The sequence below is a fragment of the Oratosquilla oratoria genome, chromosome 5 (genome assembly GCF_046742065.1).
Source record: "Oratosquilla oratoria isolate Oo_2021 chromosome 5, ASM4674206v1, whole genome shotgun sequence".
Lineage (NCBI taxonomy): Eukaryota > Metazoa > Arthropoda > Malacostraca > Stomatopoda > Squillidae > Oratosquilla > Oratosquilla oratoria.
Genome location: NC_134781.1, coordinates 75886471 through 75903400, shown reverse-complemented (window position 1 = coordinate 75903400; position 16930 = coordinate 75886471). Strand labels below are relative to the sequence as shown.

At 46.4% G+C, this 16930-nt stretch overlaps 1 protein-coding gene across 5 annotated transcripts in view; it reads right to left on the bottom strand.

Moving 5' to 3' along the window:
* LOC143025564 (uncharacterized) overlaps positions 1-16930 on the bottom strand; it is a 444744-nt gene that overhangs the window by 81360 nt on the left and 346454 nt on the right. Inside the window, exon 2 of one of the 5 annotated variants that reach the window (XM_076185442.1) lies at positions 14475-15489. The exons of the other annotated variants lie outside the window; for them this stretch is intronic. Within the exon in view, the coding sequence (XP_076041557.1) occupies positions 14475-14521 (47 nt within the window). The 5' untranslated portion in view covers positions 14522-15489. The remainder of the gene's footprint in view (positions 1-14474; positions 15490-16930) is intronic. 5 annotated transcript variants of the gene reach the window in all.

Genomic DNA, 16930 nt, shown 5'->3' with positions numbered 1-16930 from the left:
AGGCCTTCCACAACGACTAATGTACACGCAAAGGCATACAACCTTACACCCGAGAGAGAGATAGAGAGAGAGAGAGAGAGAGAGAGAGAGAGAGAGAGAGAGAGAGAGAGAGAGAGAGAGAGAGAGAGAGAGAGAGAGAGAGAGAGAGAGAAACAGAGAGAGAGAGGAGAGAGAGAGAGAGAGAGAATTTTACCTTCCACTTAGACCAGATGTGTTACGATAACAACAGCCCTTCACTACATACACCAAAGTCTTAAACGATCCCTCCTCGCATTTCTTGCTTCAACTCCACATCCTGGAAAGACGCCTCTCCACTCCACCACTCCTTCCTTAAAGGGGTTAACACACTGGGCTATTTTTCCTCCCACATCCTCCTACCTCCAACCTCCATTTAAATAACTAGTATGAATTAGCTTACAGAAAGCCAACTTCTCCAGGAACATTTCAACCGAATGTCTAACATTCGTATAGATTTACAATCTCTTAGTTCATCAATCAGCTTTGCTGTATATGACGGAACGATGATTTTTGGAGATTTGAAAAAAAAAAAAAAATCGTAACCGATGTCGTTTCTCCTCAAACGAGGTAGCAAAAGCAAGTAGCATGCTAGCGAGAAATGCCAAGTGTGCTGCCACCACGGCGTCCTCCGTCGCCCCCTGGCGAGCCCACACGCGGCGGGAGGATCCCTGGAAACGCCCTCCTTCGTTCCCTTTGAACTCGAGCGAGTCTTCAGGTCCTGGACGCCCAGGCTCCGTTTCCAGTCCGCGAGGCGGGTGAGCGAGGACGCCAACGTTACGCAATTTCCAGGGCTTACGCGTGCGCCCTGGAACGCAAACGCACATATATACATAATATGAGAGTAAGAGACGGGATCCCACGAGTGTTGCTCTTTCCTGTTGCTTCGCCTGGCAAACACACACATTCACGAAGTATAATAACTGGAGACTAAAAAATAGGATCGCACGTGCATAGCTCCTTATCTGTACATTAAAATTATGTACATACAAAGTAAACATAGACGATGATGGTGATGATGATACACACATACACATTTTATATATATATATATATATATATATATATATAATACATATTACACACACACACACAAACACACACGCACACATGCATTAGAATAGAAGAGAGATGAAGGCCCCTTCGAACGCCCCTCACCGACCGTCATGAGGCCCCACGACACACACTATGACCCGTGAGCAAAGAGAAGGAGAAGGAGGAGGAGGAGGAGGAGGAGGAGGATGGGTGGAGAGAGAGAGTAGGAGTAGGAGAGGGAGGCAAATGAGGGGAGGAGGAAGGGGAGGGGGCGGGGGAGGAGGAGGAGGAGAGGGAGGATGGGTGGAAAGAGGAGGAGGAGAGGAGGAAGAGGAGGAAGAGGAGGAAGAGGGGGGAGGAGGAGAGGGAGAAGGGGTGAAAAGAGTTGGAAGAGTAGGAGGAGGAGGAAGAAGCGGAGGAGGAGGAAGAGGAGGAGGAGGAGGAGGAGGAGGAGGAGGAGGAGGAGGAGGAGGAGGAGGAGGAGAAGGTGGGGAATAGAGCGCATGCGCGTGACAGCGGAAATGGCTGTGAGGACAATTGCCTGCGCAACATCCCTGCCACCAGCAGCAACCAACCCACTCCTCGCGGTCGCCGCTAACACAATGGGAGAACACAACACATTCGCTGAAGACCTTGTGGTCCATGACGAGACCAACTAGGAGGTCGGTTCTCGGGGGTGCTAAAGAGTTAACCCATTAAACTCCAATGACAATATTCTTGTCATTTGGTCAAATAAAACAAAATCGTAAAACACCAAAATGTTTGATCAAACAGCACCAGAAAAATATGACGTCATTCCTCCTCGCTTCGCTCGCGATCGAGCGAAGCGAGGAGGACTGACGTCATATTTTTCTGGTGCTGTTTGATCAAACATTTTGGTGTTTTACGATTTTGTTTTATTTGACCAAATGACAAGAATATTGTCATCGGAGTTTAATGGGTTAAGATCATAGGAACAAAGGAGACTGCAAGAGACCATAAGGCCTCCGACCTCCAATTCATCGGCGGTACCTCCAGCACTTTTTCCGCCCGTAACATCAGTATGGCAAACTGTTTTGTCAACATTTGATATACAATCTCATTTGATATGCTGGAGGAAAATAATTTTCCTCAAAAATATCAGATTCCTTCCCAAAAACTGCGGGCTGCAAATCTGTTCCAACTAGTCGAAGGAAAAATAGTCCAGTGTAATAGTATATGTCACCTTCAATAGCTTCAGCGTGAAGCTCATTCCAGTGCTGAAGTCACTGGCAACCCAATCTTGTTGTAAATCGCAATTTCATCGTTTCATTCAAACACAGGTTGTTAGAGTTATTCATGAAGTATATAAGAATAAACCACATGTTCAGGTGACCTTTTGATCCATATGAAGCAGAGGATGATAGTGGTCTTGCCAAAGTATATAAGGATAAATCATTACAACCAGGAGACCTTTTGGTCCACATGATACGACCTGCATATGAAGAGAAGTCGAGAGGCCTACGCCAGGAGGCGTTAAGTAGCTGCGGCCGAAGCCGTAACTTTTGCCCTATGATGTACTTTTGGGACTGTTGGGGGCAGGTCATAAACAGTCACTGCAGGGAATCGGCGGAGTGCGGGATTCGAACCCACAAATACACAAGTTTGAGACCAGCACGCTTCCGATTACGCCACCAGAGAAAGAAAGCGGACTTGTAAACAACAGAACCTGTATGTCGCAACATGAGAGTATTTTGTTGGTTCTAAAAAGCCCCCTTGGGGAGTCACACATACATTCAAGATTCTCGTCAAATGTTGTCAATTTGAAAAGCTGGAAGAACGACGACTTCGCTTACGGTATTCTTGATTTCCATGATGACAGTTCAACAATGTGCCTAATATTCGTATTTTAGGTTTAACTTAGTTCGTCATTCAGCCTCTCATTATATGACGCAAAGGGGATTTGACATTTGGAGATTGGAAAAATAAGAGATTGTAACCCAAGTCATTTCTACTCAAACGAAGTCGCTAAGTGACGACAGGGGGCTTGAGCCCTCGGTGACCACGAGGAACGCTACCACCACCATCACCACCACCTTGCTCAGCGTGACAACTTCTCCAAAGAGATGGCTTGATAAGGCGGCAACCACCTGAGCCATCCATCCATCCATCCATCGATGGCGTCAATCGCCGTGACGACGATGTACTAGACCCCGAACTCGACTCTTTTTCTCGACCACGAAATTAGGAAAATTCCTATACATACACCTCGGTTATTCCTATATTTTTTTTGTTTATTTATTTATCTATTTATTTATTTATTTGCATATTTACTTACTGACATGTGTTTTTCATTTGTTTATTCATTTATTTGTTCAATTGTTTATTTATTTACCGACAGAGAGATAGTGTGTATTTACCTAGTTCTATCTTACGGGAAAGGGAGCTATGCTCGTGATGTCCCGTCTCCGTATCTCGCACTATCTAAATTGCTCTTAAATTTGTGTATAGTTTTTGCACACACTATCGTTTCGTCCAGTTTGTTCCATACATACACCACTCTGTGGGGAAAGCTGTTCTTTTTCAGGTCTCTTCTATAACTGTCCTTTTTGAGTTCCTTTCCATGTCCTCTTGTATTTATCGTATCCCATTTTAGTAGGTCTTCTCTATCAAGGACTTCTGTTTCTCTCATGATTATATAGATAGTCAAAAAGTCTCTTCTTTCTCTTCTTTGTTCCAGGGTCAGTAACTCTAGTTTTTAACAGTTCTGAAAATGTGGGGGTCATCTTCGTAGTTGCTCTTTGGATTCTTTCAATTTTCCTTATATTCTTTTTGGTACTAGGTGACCATAGTGTCACTGCATACTCCAGTCATGGTGTTATCAGTGTGACTGGTATTCTTTTTTTCACCATTTCTTCGTCCAAGTAAATGCCACTTTTATTGACCTTAGCAAGTTGTAGGTTTCTCCGACAATTTTGTTTATTTGTTTATCAGGGGACATGTCTTTCGTGATGATTACTCCCAGGTCTTTTTTCAAATCCCACTGTGTGTGTATTCACCTTGGTCTTTGGATCACGTGCTGGACTCGTGATCGACAGCTATTTCCCTCTCGGAAGAGAGCTCAGAGCTCGTATGACCCATTTATGGGTAATATTGTGACCTTACATGCACACACACACCCAACTCCCCGCCCACGAGTTGGAGTAACGACTCGAAGCGCAGCGATACTGAAATTATTTCAGCCCTGGGCAGGATTCGAACCCGGACCGCCGTTGTGACAGTCGGGGACTCTACCAACCGTGCCACCGAGTCGTGTGTGTGTGTGTGTGTGTGTGTGTGTGTGTGTGTGTGTGTGTGTGTGTGTGTGCCTTAGAGAGAGAGAGAGAGAGAGAGAGAGAGAGAGAGAGAGAGAGAGAGAGAGAGAGAGAGAGAGAGAGAGAGAGAGAGAGAGAACGCTCACAGGCTCATGTGAACTACCTCCCCACCATCACTCACAATAGCCCCCCTCCTCCCTACTGCCCCTCAATCACAAGGAACACTTTATCCTCGTTCCCGGCCCCGCCTCACGAGACGGGACCCACCGAGTGCCAGGGAGTGCCAGCTGCAGGCCATCGCGCCGTTGCCAGATGTCGTCAGCGGCACACCTCGACAAATGGGAGCGCACAACACCACGATCACAGCAGAGAACGTCCTCCTAGGTTATGACTCACTGTCAATTGTCTCTTCCAGAGGGAGACACAGAGGGAGACGGAGAGGGAGGGGGAAGGGAAGAGGGTGTAGGAAGGGGAGTGGGAGTGGGAGGCGGAGATGGAGACGGAGAGGGAGGCGGAGGGGGAAGGGAAAGTGGAGAGGAAAGGTTATAGGGAGGGGAAGGGGAGGGAGAGTGGGTGGGAAGGGTGGAGGGTTAGAGGGAGGAGGTGAGGGAGAGGAGAAGAGAGAGAATTAGTGGGAGGGGAAGGGAGGGAGAGGAGAAGGTGGAGGGGTAAGGGGAGGAGGAGGGAAGGGAGAGTGGAAAGTGGGGGGGGGGGGGGGGGTTAGAGGGAAGGAGAGGAAAGACCAGCACAGGAAGTACACAGCTATGACCATTGCATATCCGGGGAGGAGGAGGGCCATCACCCAACAACAACAACTTTCAGGAGAGGAAGAATCGACTACTTCACGATGTTTTGCCTTGATTTACATGACGTCAATTAGCAAAGCGAACCTGCTAATCAAAGATTGTGCCGCTGACTAAGACGGCATTACATAATACAAAACTCGAAGAAATGAGAGGATTTAATGTTCGATATATTACAGCTAGGAAACATACACACGTGAGAAACACACATGTTGCAAGATGATTGAAGGGAATATTCAATCCTTTAGATGTCTAGCGTGCACACGCACACAGGCACACATTAGTACAGGATAGAACGTCCTACGTCTCCAGAGAACTCCCAAGGGACCTATTGTGTATGACCTCACGGCGGGCATTTGGGCCAAGAGAATCTGAGGTCAACTGGGCCGAGCGGCTGGACACCTGCGTCTAGCATTGCTAACAATAAAACCAGATACGATGAACATATATATTTTTACATGCGTTCCCATTTGTAAATAAGCAATTCATGTATAAATACTGAATGTCCATACTCAGTTCATGCACTGAACATTGTAGAAATGAGTGGGCACAGATAGCAGAGAATAAATTGTATATAGTTCCCCGTTGTGGCAACAGCCACCATGCTCCGAGAATGTAGTTCTGTCTAGACCAAGAGAATAAAAAAGACAAATCATCACCTCGTTGTCTCAAAGCCTCCAAACTCAATGTAGACCACAACAAATCTACATTACAACACGTGGCAAAGACCCTTATTGACAAATTCGTATGCTCCTTCACTACACCCAAAACTCTGATTTCTGACAACGGGACTGAGTTTAACAATGACATTCTTTCAAATATCTGCACTTAATTTCAAATCACAAAATGCAACACTACTGCTTATCACCCTAGTTCAAATGGCTTAGTTGAACGCCAGAATAGATTCTCAATGTTCTTTGATATCTTGCTTCTGAACTTTACCCTTGGGATGAACATGAGCCCATGATTCAAGCTTGCACTAATAGTTCCATTAACAGGACAATATCTGAATCACCTCATTTTGTCCTCTTTGGCTCGGAAAGAAAGGCTCCCATACGACCTTGTTTCAGAATTATCTGCCATTTACAATTTAAATGATTATGTCAAGGTCAAAGTAACAAATTTCAATAACCTTCTCAAAAGAACCCATAATACTCTTCATCTGACTAAGGACAAAATGGTTCGCCTGGATAACAAATCAACCAGAGCTTGAAGACATTGTTTACACCCTCAACCACACCTCCACCTCGAAGCTCTCCCTTAAATTCTCTGGACCCTATCGTATCATTAGACATGAGTCAAGTAACAAAGTCAAAGCACTCACGTTGCACGATCTTACAGATATGGTACTGCACAAAGATCATATCAAAAGAGTTCCCCGTGGCCTCGACATGAAGACTGTTTCCTCACCAGTTCATATTACCCCTACAATACAGAACCATCACCAATCCTCTCCACTGCAACCTCCTATACCCCTACCACGTTACAATTTTCGCAGTCGAGCGAGCTTTATAAGAGTATATTTTGCCTAGATGAACAAAAATAATATCTACTTCCACATGTTCATAAAGGTAAGTCAATTTTATTTTAATCATGAGTAATTCCCAACACTATGTTTATTTATCTTCATGCCAAAATTCTTGTATTACTTCTCATCTTCCTTAAGCATTAACTTCACTGTGGTCAGTGAGTGGTAGCTGAGCCGAGCACACACACATACACAAACACATACACGTGCACACGCATACGCATGCACTACGGCGGTCTGAGTTCGAATCCCGCCCAGGGCTGAAATAATTCTAGTATCGCTTGGCTGCGAGTTGTTACTCCAACTCTCGTGGGCGGGGAGTTCTGTGTGTGTGTGTGTGTGTGTGTGTGTGTGTGTGTGTGTGTGTGTGTGTGTGTGTGTGTGTGTGTGTGTGTGTGTGTGTGTGTGTGTGTGTGTGTGTGTGTGTGTGCGTGAGCGAAGTCACAGCATTACCCATAGATCGGTTATATATGAGCTCTGAGCTCCCCTCCGGGAGGGTAGTAATTGTGTATCCCGAGTCCAACACGTGATCCAAGACCATGGTGAATTACACACACAAAATCTCTAAAGTGTGCCACAATACTGAACGCAAGAAAACATAATATTTTGGATAAAATGTGCAAAAGAGAACACTCATATATGGTTCATTGGTTAGCTCTCACGTCATTTTGCACGTCATAGATGTGTTTGTTTACATAGAAATTACGTCAAAAAGACACACACACACACACATACACACACACACACACACACACACACACACACACACACATCTTACTCCACAAAATGATCACTCAATACATTCTCATGGAACTGCCCAGTGTAGGCCTTATGGTCCCTTGCAGTCTCCTTCATTCTTATGTTCTTATATTACGAATATAGTAGACTGACACGCACACTCTACTGCATAAAACCTTTAATCAAAGAAACAGTATCAAACAAACAAATCAACAAACAAACAAGCATACGTCAGAAGACGCGGCCAGCGTGGCTATAAGTGGCGGCAACTGTGTCCACCACAAAATCATTCCATGACTGTGCTGATGACTCATTCAACCTTGAGGTCCCCCAACACAAAACAAACCCTTGATACAGATTCACGAAACAGGAAACGAAACGCAAAAAAACAATGGGGACATGTGGGCTAATTCTACTCATTCGCTTCGATCAAATTACCTGTACACCTCCTCCTCCTTTTCCTCCTTCCTCCTCCTCATCTTCCTCTCTTATCATCTTCCTCTCTCTTCCTCCTTTTCCTTCTTTTCCTCCCTCTTCTTCTCTCCTCCCCCTCCATTTCCTCCCTCCTCCTACTCTCTCCTCCTTTTCCTCGTCCTCCCTCCTCCTCATCCCCCTCCTCTCTCCTTTTCCACCGCTCCTTCCTCTCTCCATTTCTCACTTCCTCCTCCTCTCCCCCTCATCCTCCTCTTCCTCCCCCTCCTCCATTTCTCACTTCCTCTCTTCTACCCAAACTCCGTCGTCAAGGGCTGGTGTGGCGCCGACGATCCACCCAACCTGCTCCTTCCTGAGGGCGACGGCGCCGCCAACGACCCCGACGTTGTTTCTCCTGCTACTGGAGACTCCAGCCCCCTCCTCCGGTGCGCACCGCCTCGGGGCTGACCTGGACAGAGGAGAGGCGAAGGGTGAAGAGAAGCAGGGAAGAAATTTGGGAAGAAAGTAAACTCGACAAGGAAAAAGCGGATTAAGGAGACACAAGAGGAGAAGGAATACGGAGAGGTTGGGAGGTAGGAAAAGGAGGGCGAATGAAGAGAATGAAGACAATGAGGAGGAGGAGGAGGAGGAGGAGGAGGAGGAAGAGGAGGAGGAGGAAGAGGAGGAGGAGGAGGAGGAGGAGGCGTTGGCATGCAGAACAAGGGAGGAGTGAACGTGACACATAAACAAAAGGCGCGACCGACGAAAGAGGGAGGACAAGAAGGGGAACACGAGAAAATAACAACAAAAGAGACGAGGAGACGCGGCTGAAAACGAGACAAAAATAACGAGAAGAGAAGTAGTGTGCGTCGGTGCGATGCAAACAAGGGGGAGCACGAAAGGGCCACACAAGACGCCCTGGAAGCGGTGCTGGAACGGGGAGCCGATGGAAAAGGAGCTCAGAAGGAAAGGAGGGCAACAAAGGACGAGAAAAGGGGGTGGGAGAAGGGGAAATGCACGACAAAGCGTGCAGACAAAAATAGAAGGACCAGACGCAAAACACACACACACACACATACACAGGAAAAGGGTAGGTGTGTGTGTGTGTGTGTGTGTGTGTGTGTGTGTGTGTGTGTGTGTGTGTGTGTGTGTGTGAGAGAGAGAGAGAGAAAGAGTGAGTTTGTGAGTGTGTGTGTGTGTGTGTGTGTGTGTGTGTGTGTGTGTGTGTGTGTGTGTGTGTGTGTGTGTGTGTGTGTGTGTGTGCGTGCGCGCCAAATGAAAAAATAGAGTCTAAGTGGAAGCACGAGTGCCTGGACAGGGGAGGGGAGGGGAGGGGGGAGACGGGAGGAGGAACGCTACTTTGCGGTACGGAGACGACTACTACCGGAAGTGAGCAGTGCGGCTGCAGTCTTACGGCTTCCCTGAGGAGGAGGAGGAGGAGGAGGAGGAGGAAGAAGTGAAGGAGGAGAGCTGTAGGAGGAAATGAGTATCGGATAAAGACGACTTGAATAGCTTTCCTGGGGAAAGCGACACAATCAGCAACGATAGAGTTGCAAGGAAGATAGCGAAAAGAATATGACTGAGTCACTGAGTAAAAGAGAGAGAGAGAGAGAGAGAGAGAGAGAGAGAGAGAGAGAGAGAGAGACCTTGATAGATAGAGAGATAGAAAGAGATGGGTACATAGAGAAAGTGAAGGTGGGAGGAACCTGTGGCCTTTCCAGTATAAAATAATAATAATATCGTAATTACCCAATTACAGACACATCATTACTTTAAATATCTTCTTCTGGCTAGGACCAGACGATTTTATTTAATTCATATGGATATCGTGGATTTAACTAATACGAGATAGGGAAGGAGCAACGCTCGTGGAGTCCTGTATCTTACTCTTCACGTATCACAACGAGATCAAAACCCGTGCAGAGAGAAAAGAAAATTCTGAACCAGAAATATTGAATTTCCTTCGAAAGGAAGGCGACATCGAAGATAAGGAGGATGAGAAGGAGGAAAAGGAGGAGGAGGCAGCGGGGGAGGAAGAGGAAGAACACAAAGGAAGAACAAACAACAGCAGGCCTACTGGCCCTAAAGAGGCTGTTTGTGTTTATTATACTAAGCTACAGTTAAGAAAACAGGGCAACTAGGAGATAGAGGATGAACTAACACTACTGCTACCACTATCCTATCCAATTACAATTAAATGCCGAGATGTCAGATCTTTTATTGCAAGGGATAATGTTTTATTTGCGGATTAAAGTCCAAGTATTTATCTAGGCGATTTTTAAATGTTGTTACTGTGTTATTTTCAACGACAGTGGAAGGTAACTAATTCCACACAATAACAACCCGGAGAAAAAGTACTTACTCTCAAAGAAAATATTTTACTAATTACTTTAAAATCATGACGTCTTCTTGTATTTGATTGGTCTAATAAGAAATAATCTTCGACATTGATGCTGTCAAAGCCTTTGAACATTTTAAAAACCTCGATTAAATCTCCTCGCAGAAAGAGGAAGAGGAGTAGTAGGAGGCGGAGGAGGAAGAGAAGGAAGTGGAGGAGGAGGAGGAAGAGAAGGAGGAGGAAGAGAAGGAGGAGGAGGAGGAGGAAGATGAGGAGGAGGAGGAAGATGAGGAGGAGTAGGAGGCGGAGGAGGAGGAGAAGGAAGAGGAGGAGGAGGAAAAGGAGGAAGAGGAGTAGGAGGCGGAGGAGGAAGAGAAGGAAGAGAGGGAATAGAAGGAAGAGGAGGAGGAGGAGGAGGAAGAGAAGGAAGAGGAGGAGGAGGAGGAAGAGAAGAAAGAGGAGGAGGAGGAACATTTGTTCTTCTTCCTCTCGGGTTCCAACCCTTTCTTGCCCTTTCACTTGTTGCGGCCGCGGGAATCGAACTGAACCGCAGAGTTTTGCGGTTTTGCCACACTTTCTAACACTACCCACCCACCCACCCAAGAGAGAGAGAGAGAGAGAGAGAGAGAGAGAGAGAGAGAGAGAGAGAGAGAGAGAGAGAGAGAAGAGAGAGAGAGGGAGAGAGAGAGAGAGGAACAAAAGGAGGAAGAGGAGGAGGTATATGGTGAGGGAGAGGAGGAGCAAGAAGAGGAGGATAGGGAGTATATGGTGAAGGAGGAGGAAAAGCAAAAGGAGGGGAGGGGAAGTATATGGTGAAGGAGGAAGAGAAGAAAGAAGAAAATGAAGATGACAAAGGGGAGGACGAGGAGGAGGAGGAGGAGGAGGAGGAGGAGGAGGAGGAGGAGGAGGAGGAAAGGAAGAAGGGAGAGGAGAATAAAACATGATGCGTTGCTTGAGAAGCAATCAACCCTTACACGTGGTCTGCGCATGTGCAAGGGGTGGAGGGGTGGGGTGGGGGCTCTACTGCTGACCTGGGGCCAAATATCATCTGCACCCAGGAACAAACATCCTGGTCCTCACTCCCTTTACCCCTTCAACACGGTGCCCATCTTCTAAAAACAGTATTCCCACAAATGCTACAGTGTCTCATTCAGGTGTGGTGAAGTGGTAAGGGGGACGGGGTCCCCCTAGAGCAAGGAGGGGGTGTAAGGGGGCGGGGGAAAGGGGGGGGAGTAAAAAGCAAAGAAGAGGGATGAGGGGAAGGGGGAGGGGGTTATGTTTATTTGACCCAAACCCTGTTAAGCCGGACACCTGATCCTTTCCACATTCAAGAGACGCAGGAACAGGACAAGACGTCCTCCTACGCAAGAACCTAAAGTCACCCATTAACGAGACTCCATGTGACGCAGGAGACGCTTTAGACGAGCTGAGGTCCATCTCTGGGTGCCCTCTGGTCATCTGAAAGAGACTCTGAACACCCTTAGCGCCCCCACCTCACCCACATACAAATACATCATCAAGCTCTATACTCCTCATGTACCTAGGTCGAACTATATCTATAGATTCTTTAAGAATTCTGGGATATGTTGTATATTTTGGGGTCTAGTATTGGGCGTTCCCTATGGGATAAGCAGACTGATATATAGACAGGATGAGGGGTAGATAGATATATAGAGAGATAGATAGATAGATAGATAGACAGACAGGATTACATCTATCCGTCCAAGTCAACAACAGAGTCAAGGAACATGAGCGGACTCTCCGGCGCGGGTTGTCAACAAGTGGCCACGCGTGTTCAGGAAGAGGAGATGAAAAAGAAGGAAGAGAGGAGGAGGAGGAGGAGGAAAAAAGAGGAAGAGAAAGAAGAAAGGAAGGTTGAAGAGGGAAGGAAATGATGACGCAGGAGAAGAGAATAGGGAAGAGGAGGAGGAAAAAAGAGGAAGAGCAAAAGAAGGATGAAAAAGAAGAGGACGAGCAAGAGGAGGAGGAGGAGCAAGAAGAGGAGGACGAACAAGAGGAACAGGAGGAGGAGGAGGAAGAGAAGAAAGAGCAAAAGGAGGAGGAGGAGGAAGAGGAAAAAGAGGAGGAAAAATTAGGAAGTGGGAGCCAAAGCGAAGTCGAGTTGAAGAGCCTTGAGGCTGCGTAGGTCCCGGCGCGCGCGCGCGCGCCCGAATAAAACAAATGGAGCGGACGTGGCCAAGACAGCCAGTGTCGGAAGAGGGGAAGGGGGGAAGAGGGAGAGGGAGGAGGGTGGAGGGAGGAGGGGAGGAGGGTGAAGGGAGAGGGGGAGGAGGGGAGGGGGAAGGGAGAAGGGGAGGGGGAAGGGAGATTGGGAGGAGGGGACGAAGAGGGTGAAACGGAGGGGTAGGAGGGGAAAGGGAGGGGGAGGGAGAGAATGGGGGAGGAGGGGGAGGAGGATGGGGAGGGGGGGAGAGGCTACAGGATAAGCGAGATGAGCGGGAGAGGATGGGGAGGTGGGAAAGGAGGGAGGTGAGAAATGGGATGAGAGAGAGGGTGAAAAAGGGTGAGGGGGATGGGAGAAGTAAGCTGAGTTAGTTGACTACTGTGCGGTACGCAAAAGAGATGGTGAAGGGGTGAAGGGAGGAATTGATGGTGGAAGAGGCGCCCATACAGGACGGTGATGGTAGAGATGATGATAAAAAAAGAATAAGAGGAAGAGGAAGAAGAATAGGAGGAAGAAGACTAAAAATAAGAAGAAGAATAGGAGGAGGAGGAAGTAGAAGAAGAAGCAAATGAAGAATAACTAGAAGAAGAATAAGAAGTACACGAAGAAGCTGAAAAAGAAAAGGAAGAAGAAGCAGATGAAGGAGAAGAGGGAGAAGGAGAAGGAGAAAAAAGAAGTGCTAGAAGAAGAGGAAGAAGAAGAGGAAGAAGAGGAGGAAGAAGAAGAAGAAGGTGGAGGAGGAGGAGCTTGGGTGGACACGAGGCGTGTGGAGGAGTGATGGAAGAGTTGATGGACCTGGAAATGTGGAAGAGGAAGCAGAGCATGCGGTGGTGGAGTCACTTGATCCGAGTTTCTTCTAGTGACGCTGTTTTGTACCCTCATCTTCCTTACTCTCTTTATACCTCTCTCTCTCTCTCTCTCGTTTTCTCTCATTCTAGACGTACTGTAGAAAATATGCACCAAGCCTAAGAACATTTGTAGAATTACGCATGGACGAGCAAATACACTCACACACACACACACACACACACACACACACACGCATGCATACATACATACATACACACACACACAAACACATACACACACACACACCACATACACACACGCCAGTTTCCTTCGCCTTTCCTTTCTCTGCCTGATCCACAGTTTTACCTTGCGGTTGATAGCTCTTCCGCATGTCAGTCGTCCTCCCGCAACCAAAAGACACCGCGGTTACACTAAACCTGGATAAGCGTGAGCTTGATGCTAAGCTGAAGATTTTGGCTGATCTACCCATGTTTGGATGTTTTTTTGTAGTTCTGTCTTCTCGGTGTGTGTGTGTGTGTGTGTGTGTGTGTGTGTGTGTGTGTGTGTGTGTGTGTGTGTGTGTGTGTGTGTGTGTGTGTGTGTGTGTGCGTGTATTTATCTAATTGTAGTGTACAGGAAAGGAGCAACGCCCGTAGGGTCCCGTCTCCTACTCTCCAATTTATACCTCATATATGGATCTAACTTGGTGTATAGCCTTATTATCCAATGACCATATTTTGACTTTATTTCATGCATTGTTCAGAATATATCACCTTTCCATCTTCTCCAAGTACCTATGTATCTGTTTGGAATAACCAATCCATATCCTGACCTACCCATGTGTGTGTGTGTGTGTGTGTGTGTGTGTGTGTGTGTGTGTGTGTGTGTGTGTGTTTGTGTGTGTGTGTGTGCGCGCGCGTGTGTATAAACATCCAGCACCCCATCCTATTATGGGTCAGAAAACCCAGGTTGACCTACAAGTGTATACGAAAATTACCACAGCTTACCACAACACGAGAAGAGTGTGTCCACAAATCCTTAAACTATGAACAAAAAGTCACACCACCACTACAAAGCCTACACACTAACAACCAAACCAACAAAACACACTAAAATGTATCACAACACTAAAGACGGACAAGAAGACAGTGGCACTAAACGCCAACACACTACCAAACGTGATGCAAACAGCACTACAAAGACAAATCAAAACAACGATAAACACAACACTGCAAGCAAGCGGTAAAGTACTGATAAGCATCATCAGGTTTCTACTACAGGAGTACTTGGTGTATATGTACTCATGCACCACAGTGGGATTCCAAGCTCAGCTGTTTTACACACAAGCCTGTCCACTTACAAAGGCGTTGGCTGCGACAGCTGATGTAGGAGGTATTGTTGGAACATCACGGTCTTGATGGAACACTGCCCACCTCCGCGCCCGCAGGGCGGGGAAAGAAAATGGGCGTGGTTTGACGCCTGTTTTACAGAAGCGTGGCTTGACACGCGAAGCCAAAAAGAAGCACCAGTAGAAGAAGAGAAGAGAGAAGAAGAGAAGAGGACTTGGGAGGAGGATCTTGAAGCAGAAGCAGGCGAAGAGAGATTTGTTGAGTTGCCCTAGTTTCTTGTTGGTTCGTGACAACCCTCAAGTTGTTGTTGTAACTACGGTTGTCACACCCCTTTTAACAGTTGTCCTCTTCGTTTAATTACGCCTCCAAATCCATGACATCACTGTGGGCAGACCTTGTCACATTTGTGGTAACTGACAACACTCGTAGTACATGTGGTCACCCACATTTGCTGACTGACCACTTTCCATTGTCGACCGTGCAGCTCCCTCACTTCCTGGGTGAGGGGGATTGAGCCCTAAGGGTGGATCGTGGGGGAGAGTGGGCGAGTGAGTGCATGGGCAAGTCAACCTCCGTTTCTTTTTCCAACTGCTGTCACTCACTAGACACCCTTGGACTCGCACCGTTGCTGTTGACAACCCCAGACAGCCATGCCAACATCTAAGGCATATTTCTCAACACACGTGTTGCTGGTTGCGGTGAGAGCAGAAGCATCAACACAGCCTGCCGGTATAACGTTTTCTTTAAAAGCGACCACAACAATCCGTTTTCTATGGTCAATTCGTGCGCACGAGAGAACGGGCTTTGAATAGAACTTCACTTATGTGTTGTTAATGGTTTCTTCGTGCTGTGTAAACATTAATTCGATTTATTCATCCACATGTCATAATTTGCTCCGACACTCCTCCCTTACTGGGCTGGACAAAGTACAGAGACTCGAACACAGTACAAACTTAGTTCATCGAGTAGCATGTCACAAGACGAGATAATATGTAAATACTATTCGTACCACCAACCCCTGCATTCCTGATTAGAAAGAAAAAATTCATGGTTATCGTTATAATTCATATATTTACATTTATGTCTTCATCATGCACGTGGTCTTATGGACCAAAGGGTCTTTTGAATTGTTCGTACGTAACACTTGAACATCAACGTAATGTCATCATTGATGTAGACAAATGGAATCGTAAACACTTTAAATATGTTTCGTTTGTTTTTCGTTGATCACGCACAACACACACACATACATACATACAAACACATATAGGCACACATAAACGGATCACGCACAACACCACACATGCGCGCGCACGCACACACACACACACACACACACACACACACACACACGGGAAGCGTACTAGACAGTACCCCATGAGCGTTGTTTCTTTCTTGTATACTGTAATTAGGTAAATACACGTACAAGATGTATCTAAATACGTACAAACGTGTGTTTGCGTTTGTATGTGTGTGTGTGTGTGTGTGTGTGTGTGTGTGTGTGTGTGTGTGTGTGCGTGTGTGCGCGCGCCCGTGCTTACACGTACAAGTACGCAAGCATTTCTAACACACAACATTTGTGTAAATACAAAATCCTTTCATGTGAAGAAGACCCTCGACTAAGCCGACAGGCAAAACTCCTTCCAAGAGACCTTACGGATGCGAAGACGATGAGTTCGGGCAGATCTTGCAAGCTTCATGACCGCTTCAACACGGACGGTGTGCGGCCACACCAGCTTTCACCTGAGCCGACATATCGTGAACTCATAACTTATCTCATCATAAATGATTTGATTTATTCGATTTAACGTTGCGAACTCCCCCTATCAGGAGGCTAGGGCGGTGACTTTGTAGCGTGGAATTTTAATGAACTATGTCTTTGGTTCTCGCTGCGGCAGGGTTCGAACTGCCATCCCCTCGACCTCCGCTGCAAGAAGAGACGCTACAACCAGCTTGGTCAGCGAGCATCTATCATGAAATATTTACATACATTTTATTACAATAAGACAACAACAACAACAACCATGCCAATGACACCAACAATGACATCTAAATAACTGGTATTAACATTACCGACATTCAGCCCTACAGAAAAACATACATATTCAGTATACTTATCTTACATAGTGACCAACCTCACTCAAATTTATTCAAGAAAAGTGACCCGCCTCTTTAACCCATTAAACTCTGATGACAAGATGTCTTGTCATTTGGTCAAATAAAACAAAAAATCATAAAACACCAAAATGTTTGATCAAACACCAGAAAAATATGACGTCAGTCCTCGCTTCGCTCGCGAGCGAAGCGAGGACTGACGTCATATTTTTCTGGTGTTTGATCAAACATTTTGGTGTTTTATGATTTTTTGTTTTATTTGACCAAATGACAAGACATCTTGTCATCGGAGTTTAATGGTTTAAACTTCTCATTTCCCGCCTCTAGGACTCTCACCTTTTTATGCGACACC